General features: G+C 43.4%; 1 protein-coding gene and 1 long non-coding RNA gene across 19 annotated transcripts in view; one reads left to right on the forward strand and one right to left on the reverse strand.

The window, feature by feature from the left end:
- Positions 1-317: 317 nt before the first annotated feature.
- LOC101705558 (growth-regulated alpha protein) lies at positions 318-2,347 on the reverse strand. The gene is made up of 4 exons (XM_004833919.3): positions 2,151-2,347; positions 1,879-2,002; positions 1,685-1,768; positions 318-997 (listed from the first exon to the last, which is right to left on the reverse strand). Exons 1-4 carry the CDS (start codon positions 2,239-2,241, stop codon positions 982-984), a joined length of 315 nt encoding a protein of 104 aa, XP_004833976.3. The 5' UTR covers positions 2,242-2,347; the 3' UTR covers positions 318-981.
- LOC101706145 (uncharacterized) overlaps positions 1,692-12,354 on the forward strand; it is a 123,369-nt gene continuing 112,706 nt past the window's right edge. For 17 of the 18 annotated variants that reach the window (XR_015440779.1, XR_015440782.1, XR_015440778.1 and 14 more), the window contains exon 1: positions 1,697-1,820. This is a non-coding gene — a long non-coding RNA (uncharacterized LOC101706145). Of the gene's footprint in view, positions 1,821-12,354 lie in introns of all 18 variants that reach the window. The other variant, XR_015440787.1, reaches the window with a different exon arrangement.

The raw sequence follows: 12,354 nt of genomic DNA on the forward strand, positions 1-12,354 counted from the left end.
AATTGTTTGGAAAGACATTTAGAAAAATAAATGAGATCTTTTAAAAATATATATTAAAATTTCAAAGTGTTTAAAGCAGTAGAATTAAACAGCAGGTCAGATATAGAGACAAAAATTAATATTTTATGTTAAACATGGATTTGTAAGGTTGGGGCCTTCATGAACTTTTTTTGAAAAAGAATCAAATGTGCCTTCTTGAGAGAAAATAAGGGAAGAGCCAGCTGGTGGCAGCCACTGACATAAGCCAAGATCTATTATGACCTCCTGACACTTGGGTACTCGGGAGGAACCCAGACATAAAGCAAATTTAAGCAAAATATTTTTGTAAAAGCTTTATTTTCATGATATTTGTAAAAACATACTGATAAATATATCTCTGCTCCAAAACATGTAGAAACAGTGCACAGTTATGGCTAAACAAGGCATTGTGCCTTACAAAGAAGACATAAAATGTCCAAGGGGTAATTAGAACATTGTAGTTCTTAAGGCTTCAACATCAGAAATGTTGACTACGTTCTGTGAAAGTGTGGCAATAAATAACAGCTGACATTCATCTAAACAGTTACAAAAACATGTGTGCACACACTCACCCAGGTTAAGGTGGATCTCACTACTTCTCTGCATTCCCTACCTGGCTGGCATGGTGCCCAACAAGTTTAATGAATAAATATCTTACACTCATCATCTTCAAACTAAGTCATTACTAAAATAACTTTGATTTAACATTAAAAATGACCGTTAAAATAACCGTACAATAAAATATTAGAAAAAATACCATCTCATCTTTAAATATTAAACCATACAAAAGCATGGAAAAATAAATACATATTCAAATAAATAGAAGAAAAACTCCCACAAGAAATGGTCACAGACATTAGGCACAATCCCGCACCGCTGGTGTTATTTCGCCTCTCTTTCCCTTTGATTCCTCTGAGAATTCCCTCAGAAACAGGCACACTGAAGGGTTCAGTCCTCCAGGGCTCAGGTGGCTTTGCTTCTGTGAAGAGAGAATGGTTGCAGTTAGCAGGGTCTCAGAAATCCCACTGTTCAGCCTTCTCCCGCTCAGCCCTACACTGCTCTAGGGTTTTCTGAATGTGCTCATTCCCTACTCTTCCACCAGGCAAAAAATACCTGGTGTTGTTGGCCAGGAAGAGGGAACCTATAGTCCCATTGTAGATTAACTTCAAACAACCCCACGCTATTACAGCAGGGTGAAAACCAGAATACAACATCTCAGGACAGCTTCAGAGGCAACCCACGCATGAGCAGCTGCGGTTGTTTCCACACTGCCCCGAGACTACAGGATAACCCGTGGAGCCTCCTGAACCCAGGGGGGCCTCGGGAAATGTCTCTACTGGTCGACACCGAGGTTTAAGGCCCCCAGCCCGCAACAATGGGTCCATCTTTCAGGCCTTGACCCATGAGACACTGATGTCAACAGGCCAGAGATTTTCAACCTCACCAGCCAATTTTAAGTCTCTCAGGAGCACAGTTTAACCGCACTTATTAGAGTAGGAAGTGGCTTGGGCATGGCAAAGACCCTGCTGGGGAGGCACATGAATACTCTTCCTGGGGAGGTCAGTTATGGAAACCCCGCTCCTTGTCCCGCAGCTGCACCCGGTTCCCCGGTATGATTTCAGGGCGCAGGTCTGACCCCGCCCCGTGCACGCACAGCCCCACGCACTTGCTCAGCATTCTCTGCAGGACTCTCTGCACCATCGGGGCCTCCGGGTCTAGGCAGGCTACACGTCCATCCTTGAGCGTGGCCCTGCGGGAGGAAGGAGGCCGTGAGCGGGGTCATCCGAGCTGCGTCATCCTCGGTGAGGGTCCCAGCCTCAGGTCCCCAGGTCGGGTCGGGCAGCGCAACCGGGGACTTACACGACTTCGGTTTGGTGGCAGTGGGGTCCCGGCGCCGTCACGGCTACGCTCTGGATACTCTTGGGGTGCAGCCCGCGCACAGGCTGCAGACAGCGGCAGCGCAGCTCGGTGGTCACAGGCGCTCCTGGGGAGAAGGACAGGGAGGTAGGTGAGCAAGGCCCCGTGTGTCGTCCTGGGGAAGCGGGGAGGCAAGCCAAGCGCGGTCAGTCCCTGTGATCCTGGTGTCCCAGCGTCCCGCGTCCCAGCGTCCTTGTGGTCCCTGCGGTCCTCACCTGCGGCTCTCCGGGCGGCTCCCGTCACCAGCAGCAGCAGCAGCAGCAGCAGTGGCACGGGGCGCAGGGCACTGGGGGCGGTGTGGGCCATGGCTGGACTGGGGCTCCCCGGCCGTTGCGCCCCTTTATGCGCGGCCGGGAGGCTGCGCTGGGGATTCCCCAGCTCGGATCCGGAAGGAGACGCCTGCGGGGCGGGGACACGCGGTGCATCGGGTCCCATGGGGTGGGGAATGGTTTTCTTTTTGTCATATACTCAAAGCTCCAGGGGCTGGGGCTTTCCCTTCTGTCCTCATAAATGCCCTCTGTTTAATCACTTCTATCAGGGATTTCACACAAGAGTGTTGGCTTCAATCCTGGTGTTTAGCAGGACAATCAAATCATAGTTTCTGCCACAGGGAAGACCAATGTCAAAAGTTCAATTCGGTGTTTAATTGGGGAGAAAGTTTGGTAAACCTTCACTGCTTCCTTCCTGTGTTTAACGCGGGAACTTCCCAAGCTCCAGGGAATCCTGAGCATAACAGCCTGGTGGGAGGGCAGATGTGATCCATGTGCCAGGGCTTGGTGGGCCTCTTGGGCCTGGAAAGTGTTGGCGTCCCCGGACACAGGCCCTGGGTTTGTTCACATCACAGATTTCCTGAGCTGTTACCAGGTGAGCTGCGCTCTTTGCTCACCCAACCAGGGAAGAAAGTATTTCTAGGTCAGAGATCCGAGCCACCTCCTCCCTGGTCACAGACCTCATCCATCTTCTCACTGGTCAAAAATTTTATCCCACTTCCTGGCTGTTTGGAGACAAATCTTGCTTCATTTCCACCTCCTATAGATTTTTCTGTCTCCAGTGATTTGATTTTCTTATCAAGAAACAAACATTTTTAGGGTTTCCAATAAGACATTTTAAGCTCTTATACAGAGCCTTTGTCATTCAACAGGTCTTTCCAAAACCCTTCAGTTTGAATGTCTTTGTTGGATTGCAGGAAGGTTTCTGAGGGTGCAGTGAGTTCCGGGAGCAGACATGTTGGAAGTGGGGGACACCTTGCAGGCAGGCAGCAGGAAGTGGGCGCTGCACAGATGCCTAAGGCCAGGGAGCAGGTTCTGTCCCAGGCCTGTCCACCCCTCTGTCCTTTCTGGGACCTGACATTTTACATGTGGATGCCTTAGTCTTTCTGTCTACAAAATGGAGATAAGTGGTAGTACTTGCCTCAGAAGGTTGTTGTGGTGAATGAATGTGTTAACATTTATAAAACACTAGTATATATTAAATGTTGTAAATAATTATAAATAAATAAAATAGAAACCATCCCCCATATTAACTAAGCCAAAATTCACCTGGAGAGAAAATCTTTATACCCAGGAAAATGAATTTTTACAAAAAAGTCCTCCATTATCAAGATTTTTATTAGTTTTTTTTTTCCTTAGGAAGAAATTTAGGATGAGTCTTTTGTTGTGTAGTTCAACTCATGGGTTATTGTCTAATTCCAGTTTTAGAAATTTCAACTAGAAAATCTGGATAAATATCAAGATATTCCACCTCAATTATTAGAAAAACTTTGTAAATAGATTTCTGTTTTTACATTTTCCTGTGATCATTAGTACAGTCCAATAAAAAGAACAAAAATTTAAAAGATTTTATTTTTTAAAGTGTAGGAAATGGAAGATACTCTAAAGCTTATAAAATGTATGACCGATTCTTCAATAATTGAGGATTTATGTCAATGCTACTATTGTTACCATTATTTTTCTGAGATTCCTAGTGAGAAATACGATGTTTTCTTGAAAAAAAATTAGTGGTTCAGAAATATAATAGCTATTCCTTAAAATTTATAAATATTACTTCATTTTTCTGATTATAGATCCATCCGTCTTTATTGCAAAATATTATAAAGGGCAGAAAAGAAGAAGAGATTGTTTATTAGGACTTTTTTGTTTTACTCAAAAGAACAAACTTCAGTAGATCTTTGCTTTTGTCTTCAATGTCCCTGGAAAGTGACACATTTTGTATGTTTTAAGATGCTGAGTAAATGTGAAGCATTATAAATGATTGTTCTCTCTGGTGTCATTCATGGTAACACCTCACATTTACCCATCAATCAGTCTTCTCAACTGCCCCGTGAAGTAGTTACCTCCCTCCCAAACAACCACATTGCAATTCATAGGGAAATGGAGGGCTATGGAATTTAAGTAATTTATCCAGGTCTCACAGTCAATAATATTCAGAATTTGAGTTTCAGGGCTTACTGCACAACAAATTTTTTTTCTGAGGTAAATGAGTCACAACTTCAGGAGAGTTGTTTTTAATGTTTGTTATTGCATGGTTCAACTTCACTTTTCCTAAATCTTCATAACAAACATTGCAAAATTCTCCAGTGTTTTATTTCATTAACAGCAAAAGCTTTCCTTTGTGACATCAATATATTCTTAATTTAATAAAATCTCCTTCTATTTTCCTGTTTTTGTAAATCAACTCCCCACCACCACCAAAGTCAGCAGAAATGAATTCTCTGCCCTCTGCACTTCCTGGAGGTGGAAATATGCATTGCATTTGCCTCCAACTTGCTGAGAGCAGTTTCCCGTTTTCCGTGGACCCTGTTTGACCAATAGCATGGGTTAACAACTGAAGTACTATGTCTTCAGCAGTAGTTGGAGGTGGCCCAGAACTCTATAATTTAAGAAAATGGGAGATATTTGCTGTAAAGACTTCCAGATTCAATCCAAAGTACTGACACAAGCAAATACTCAAAAGTAAATCAAGCTTTAAAAATGTACAGTAGTTTTCAAAAAGGCAAGATATTTCTAGAGACAGCCTCTTATTTGTAGAACAATGTGTATAACTTTATGTCTAAGACTTGTGTAATAAATAATAGTTGCTACAAAATGAAATACTAAAAAGTTTTTCCTTTTACAGTATATCAGTCCTCATAATTTAATTCCTAATAGCCTCATATTTACTTTTTTAGAAACATTAAAAAGCAAAGATGTTATACCAAAATAACCCAGTTCTTCCTTATTTTAGTGTCTTTCTCAGCCAATTATTCATTGTGATCTAGATGACAGGTTTCTATGTCTAAACGTCAAAGATATGCAGTCACCAATCTGGAGAAAAGAGAGGCATCAATCACTAAAACAAAGTGTTAGTTGATAATTCCTTCTTCAGTTCGTGTATTGGTGGATCTGCAGTTTTGTTATCACTTATCTACTACACCTTTTCCATCAGAGCTGCTGCTCACCCTGCACACTGACTGAATGACAGGAGCGGGCTCTTGCAGCAGGGAGCGGGCTCTTCCATCACAGGGAGCCAGGCATTTTTGTGGCAATGACTGCTCTGAGTATCATGAATGACTTCAATCCTGAGGGGAGAAGAATGAAGATGCCTGAGTGTTATGCCCTGTGTTTAGGTGTCCCCTCAAAGCCTCATGTGGTCATAGGTGGCATTTTTTTTAGGTGGCTGGATGTAGAGTGTGTGATACTGGAATGGATTCATGGTACAATGCTAGGCCCAAGGGCATTAGCATTAAGGGTGTGAGTGTAACCCACTGTAAGTAGTCTGAATAAGATAAAAGGGGCAGAAAGATACTGTTAAGCTCTCCTCTTGGTTTTGCTAACTCCTGCCTGCCATGAACTCTTACTCCTCTGCCATGTACCACCTTGCCTTGGAAGCAGCTTATATAGACTGAAACTTCTATGAACTGTAAGCGAAATAAATCTGTCCCCCTTTAACTTTGGGTGTTGGGTATTTTGTCTCAGCAACAAGAAAAGTAACTAAGATATTGAGGGTGGCATTCAATCCCTTCAGTCCAAAGCCTTTGAGTGTCAATGCCTTTCACCCTGTCCCGTGTCTAGCATGCCTGTCATTTCTGCTGGTTTGAGCCCCTTCCCTTGAATTTTTATAAGAGAATCCTGGTTTTTCTTTGGAAACCAGACCCCAGTTTTCTTTTCCTTGGTCTCTCTCCTTCTTCCTAATCTGAGTGGCTCAGGTAAGGTGATCCTACTCCAAACTCTACTCCAGCTCACTCCAGGAGTGAGCTGCAAGCCTCAGTTAGGATTGGACAGCCCTTTCTGTTTGGCTCCAACCCCCAGTCCCACTGGCAGGATCAGGGATGGACAGTGGCCTACCCTGTCCAAGTTAGAAAAATTCCTGGAGTACTTTTTGCGGGAAATGGTTGGACAAAAAGGGTGGTGCTTCCTGCTGGTTATTGCCGGTAGAACAGAAGCTTGGAGCTTTGCCACTGCTTAAGGGGAGACTTTCTAAAACGCAGCCAGCACAGAGCACAGCAGCAGACTCAGGGAGAAAGGGATCCCCAGAGAGAAGTTTTGAAATCCAGGACTCAGCTTCTCTTCCCTTTTCATCAGCCTGTCAGTTTCTCAGGGAAATGAAATGGTTCCTGTTTTCATTAGGACAATTTGAACTGGATTCCTATACTGTCTCCACTTACTGCAAGGGTTATGTTTCTAAAAGAGGGGCCTTTCAACCAGAATTCAATTCCTTTCTTGCTCCATTCATTTTAGCACTTCCATCTGTAACGTGGGAGCAAGGCTAGGTACCATGGACATGAAGATAAGGACAGACTCAGTGCAGTGCGCGTGTGTGTGTGTGTGTGTATGTGTGTGTGTGTGTGTGTGTGCATAAACACAGAGATGAGCTTTTTGAAAAGCATGCAAACACCATGATGACCAGGCCCAAGGCACTAGGAGCAGAGAGTCCCACCTGCTCCACCTCTTATAGTGTGAACTTGTAAGAGGTATCAGAGAAGTTTTCTTGGAGGAGGTGATTTGTTAGGTGAATCTTAAAGAATGAAGTGGTTTCCAAGTAAATGTGGAAACACTGAGGGGTGGAAATATTCCAGAGGGAGAGGGTCAAGCAAACAAAGGCATGGTGTTTGGAAGAAGCCTGGAAGCCCCCGGGAGCAGCAAATGGCACCTGCAGCTGGAGTTGTTCCAGTGAGCAGTGAGAGGTGGGCTGGGCGGAGGGTCTCATCCGTCCATCAGTCTGGGGCACTTCCTCAGGAAGGTGCTACCTGCATCTCCTGGGGTTCTCATGGCCATGACCTTTACGGATATTCTACCATAGGGTAGGTGAGAAGCCTGGGTTAAACTGTGGGTTCACCTTAGCATCAAAAATGAGGGGAAGGTAGATACTGAATTAGACACATCCAACATACAAGAGTTTTGCAAAAGATAAAGCATGGAGGGGGCCAAGGATTTAGCTCAGTGGTTCTGGCACCTGCCTCACAAGTGCAAGGTCCTGAGTTTGATCCCTGGTACCAAAAAAAAAAAAAAAAAAAACATGGGTAAACCCAAAACAAAAATTAACATTCAATCTACTATATTAGGTTGGACATCATCCCAAGGTACTTCTGAAAACTGAATTTTCATATGACCTTTATATTTCCATTTACCTAAGATTGTTTTGTAAACCTAAATCCAGTTTTGCCCTATGTAATCTGCTAATCTTCATTGTTATATACCAATGGATGCCCTTATTCAGTTAGAGTTGTGTTTCCATCATCCGTGGTGTAAGACATGACTTCTGCTTTATATGTTGCTACTTGTATTAGTCTTCTAACACACATTGATTTCCTCACCATTTAAATCTTTCATTCTCTTCCTTTTTCTATTTGCTCATTATTTATTTAACATTCATGTGTTTGGAATCAAGTTAGGTCCTAGAGAAAAAAAGGTATAAAATGAATTGCACTACCACAGAACTATCAGTCTGGTAAGAAAGATGAGTGAGGGAAGAAAAAATTGTGAGATTATCTGGCAAGCCCCATAACAGAACAGGTTCTAAGTATTCCAGAGCAGAGAGGTGGGACACCTCACCTTGTTTCTCAAGGGAGTGGGCAGAACCCTCAGAGAAAAATTACAAAGAAACTCTTCTGAAGGTTCCTCTTGATTTTTGTTTTACAATGAAGGCTAAGATTTTCCCAGGTGAGTGGAGAGGTTGAAGGGTGAGGACAGAATGACAGGAGAGCCCCAAAAGAGCAAAGGATGGAAGCCAGAAGAAGCGTTGTGTGCACTTGAGCTCAAGCAGCTCCGGTATCTGGGCTTCACCTTGAGATGGGGGAGGGAGAGACTCAGGTAGGGAGGGGGAGAGGGAACCAGGCTTGAAGACTGTATTAGTCTCCATATGCTGCAGTGCTGAGACACAAGGATGTTGGGCCAAACTCATCCTTTTTGTCAGGAACCTGTTCAGGCTGGAAGTAACCCACACCTACATTAAGGGCATTATCCACTCATGAGGGCGGTGCCCCTGTGATGTAATCATCTCTTCAAGGTCCTAACTCTTAGTGCCAATGGCAGTTCAATATCAACATGTTTGACAGGAAACATTGTTATCATACTGGGCATGTGTGAGTACATGTGTGTATGCATATATACACATATAATTGTCCTTTATATTTTATATTGTGTATATTCTCATGTTACAAAATTCTTACTGATGCATTGATATTTGTGGCATTTGGCTTTTTAAGGAATTATTTGGGGGTAAGCAATTGAAACCTCGTCAAACAAGCATAAGCAAATAAAAGATATGTGTGCTGGGGGTGGTGGTATGTATCTATGTATCTGGAGCATAGAGGAGGCCAGGAAGGAAGAGAATAGATTGCTAGGGCAGGAAATAGCAGCAACCACTATTCAAGGTTGGAACTGAGAAATGGAAGGTCAAGAATATCTTTTTCTGTTTCTCTTGGCTATGCAATTGCTCCTTATAGCTTTTCCTTTTGTGTCTATTTTTTTGTCCATTTTGCATCCTACAATTTATAGCCAACTTAAACATTTTTACTTTATTCAAAATCTTGAAAAGTATTCTCATAGTATAATTATGAAAGTAAAATCAGTTAAAAATCATAAAGCGTGCTTAAAACTAGGGCCTATGAAATATTAAGTAGAGAAGATAATAAAATAATTAAATAAAATTAAAAGTAGCCTTTAAAAGTACAGAAACTAACATAGATATCAAGGTAGAATGGAGGTGCCCATAGGAGGGAAAGGAGGGACTAATTATTCAATGAAAACAGAGCTTCAGTTTTGCAAGATGAAAGAGTTCTGGAAATGGATGGTGGTGACGGTTGTATAACAATATGAATATTTTTAATATCACTAAAATGTGCACTTAAAGTAACATATTTTAATTATATTTTGCCACCACAAAAGTAAAGCAAATAAATTTGAAGACAGAGTCATAAATTTATACTTCAGTAGTTGAGGTTAAGTAATTGGTTTTATTGATTGCTTATTTTAGCAAACAGGGTCAGGGTGGAGTGATGTTTTCTCAGTATAAAAAAAGAGAAAAGATGAAGATGCAGAGAGGTGCTGAGGGTGAAAAAAGTGAGATTAGAGATCATAATAGTAAAGTAGGAGGGCAAGTTGTTTCTTGAGTGGCCAGGGCTGATCACTGGGCTTCGTGTTTAAGTCACTGGGCTAGGATTTGAGAAATAGCTGTGAAAGTCCAAAGGCACTGGACATTAGTGAACCAAAGGATCACAGAATATCAGAGAGGTCAACTAGGATTAGGAAGAATTATATCACATCAGCACCATGATCCATGCTATTTCACTTCCCCAGCAGTGCAACTTGAGGATAGAAGGAGAAAGAAAACAGTGAGAAGGAACAAGGGTCAAGGATGAGCCTGGTGTAAACAGTAAGGAGAAGAATTTGCTGAAAGGATCACCAGTAAGTCCAGATGCGGACGGAAGGTAAATGAAGAAAGAGAAGATATGATAGACAGGAAAATGAAGCATCTCAGAGAGATTTCTGTTCTCCATCGCATGTTGAAAATATTTAGTATAAATCTGTGAGTGGAATGGCTGGAAGGAAAGGAGGCTGTGAGAAAGGCCTTTTTGTGTCCATGATCCTGACTGTGGCACCATTCTGAGGATGCTGGTATTGAAAGGAGTTGTACTTGTTGGGGATGGAGCCAACTTGTCATTTGAAGGCTCTGAAGGGGAGGAGGTTGCAGTCATGTGATCCATGTGGGACAGATGGGCAGCAGATATTGGAGAAAAGAGAAGGAGGAAGACTCAGTTATGTATCATGAATGACACATTTCACTTTAAACACCCATATACACCGTGAAATAATATTTAAAGAACACATTTTGTGATAGTGTGTGATTGTGACTGGAGGTTGTGGATGGCCAGATGAAGGGAACCTGTGCCAGCTCCCTGAAAGTTCTTGTGACTCAGTGGTTTTATAACTGACAGAGACCAGAGATCCTGCTGTGCGTAATGCTATAGAGGGTGCACATCTCATCTGTACATTGTCTTATGAGAGATGAAAATCAGATCATGCAAGAAATGAGGCAATAGATGGCATTACTCCTCTTAATTAATTTTCAGTTGAGTTGCTTAACCCAGCAATAAAAGAAGTCCTTACCAAAGTTCACATTAACCACAATTTTTCCCTAAGAGTAGCATCTGAAAACTTTTTAAAACATCTTCTGAGTGGGTGTTTTCTAGATACTAGGAAACTTGAAGTTCATTCCTCTTGAGGAACAGACTAGAAAGATAAATAATTACAACAGATCCTGGAGTAAATCTCATGAAATTGGTGTGGGGTGCTCTGGAATTGTAGGATGAAGGGCAAAATCAGACAGCACTGTTGTCAACTTAGCTTTGGGAGTCTTAACTCTGTTTATTCTTGATGACCCCTTTGCTTCCAAGTTTTGCTGCCACCCAAACAATATCAAACAGTGGTACAGTTAATCCCTCAGTTATGTCTGATCCAGTGAAGAAATAAATAACTAAGAAAGTTGCATTTAATATTTATTTCTTTCTGCTTTTTCACAAAAAAAGTAAGCCAGCCTCTCAATTACCAGATACTCAATATCCTTCGTGGAATTACAAACATTTACAAATTTTGTGGGGAAACTTGGAATCTGATCTTGTGTGGAATATAACTTCTATTTATTGTGCTGAATTTTTCCTTTCTGGATGTAGCACCCAGCTCTGAGCTGTCATCCTGCAAGCACAGATTCTCACTTGCCTGTGGTTCCTTAGTGGGTCACCTGTGAGCTCAGGGACTGCAGCCACTGCAGGTGCCATACCTGCTGTGAGGTAAAGAGCCAAGGGCAGGGAAGGGAAGGCATAGTTACTCTTCAGGTTGCAGTGCTTGATGAACACAGTGACTGAGCTTTCCATGATGCAATTTCAATAATTTCAATAATTCTAGGAGGTTAGTATCATGGTTCTTATTTGTACAGATGGAAACTGGAGTTGAGGGTCTTACAGGTAGGGTTAAATTCATGTACAAGACTGTCTAAATCAGAAGCCCAGGGCTTAAAGATGGCTTTCTTTAGATAAGAAGAGACTAGGGAAGATCCAAGAATCTTAACTCTATGGAGTGTACTTTAGGAATTTTTTCCTCTTTCTTAGCCCTCCTGAAAAGCAATGCATTAAAAAAACAAACAGAGCCCACTGCAGACAGGCAGGTCTGCCGACGCTCTACCGAGGTCCTGAGTCGCACAGAACACGCCAAATCACCCCTCTGCAGACAGGCAGGTCTGCCCACGCCCTACTGAAGCCCCCAGTCATGCAGAATATGCCGAATCAGCCCACTGGAGACAGGCAGGTCCGCACACGCCCTACCGAGGTCCCGAGTCTCGCGGAAGATGCCCGAATCACGCCGCTGCAGACAGGCAGCCACCTGGTTCCACAATACAAAGACGCAGAGGACACTAGACCACCAGACCAAGGTACTGAGTCCCGCTGCTCCAGCCCAGAGGCAGGGGCTTCTGAGCTGCCATCCCACTGCTCCTGGTGCAGAGGAAGGGGCTTCCCGGTCAACATCCCTCCTGCTGCTCCCAGCCCAGAGGAAAGGGCTTTTGGGCCACCTTCTGTCCACTGCTCCTGTCCCAGAGAAACGGGCTTCCAGGCCACCATCCCTCCCACCACTCCCGGCCCAGAGGTAGGGGCTTCTGAGCCACCATCCCACTGCTCCTGGTCCAGAGGAAGGGGCTTCCCAGCCCCCATCCCTCCCACTGCTCCCAGCCCACAGGAAAGGGCTTTTGGTTTACCATCCCTACCGCTGCTCCTGGCCCCTGTCCCACCTCTCCCAGCTCAGAGGAGGTAATCCATGCAGGCGCCAACAGCCCCCACCCCAGTTGAAATGAGAAAACATGTAAATAAGTCTCAAAACCAGACTTCCAGATCATCTACAGCAACCGCAAAGGAAAATGAGATGGAACACTCTGATACTCAACCACCGGGAC

The sequence above is a fragment of the Heterocephalus glaber genome, unplaced genomic scaffold, assembly GCF_053883595.1.
Source record: "Heterocephalus glaber isolate CG9 unplaced genomic scaffold, H.glaber_assembly_v1.0 deba00001504, whole genome shotgun sequence".
In the NCBI taxonomy this organism is placed as follows: Eukaryota; Metazoa; Chordata; class Mammalia; order Rodentia; family Bathyergidae; genus Heterocephalus; species Heterocephalus glaber.

Excerpts from the sequence above, each read along its gene's own strand:
- LOC101705558 (XM_004833919.3), bottom strand. The coding sequence starts at position 2,241 with ATGGCCCACACCGCCCCCAGTGCCCTGCGCCCCGTGCCACTGCTGCTG. Across the intron at positions 2,003-2,150 it reads AGCCGCCCGGAGAGCCGCAG|GAGCGCCTGTGACCACCGAG; the intron begins GTGAGGACCGCA and ends CCTTCTCCCCAG. Across the intron at positions 1,769-1,878 it reads TGCCACCAAACCGAAGTCGT|GGCCACGCTCAAGGATGGAC; the intron begins GTAAGTCCCCGG and ends TTCCTCCCGCAG.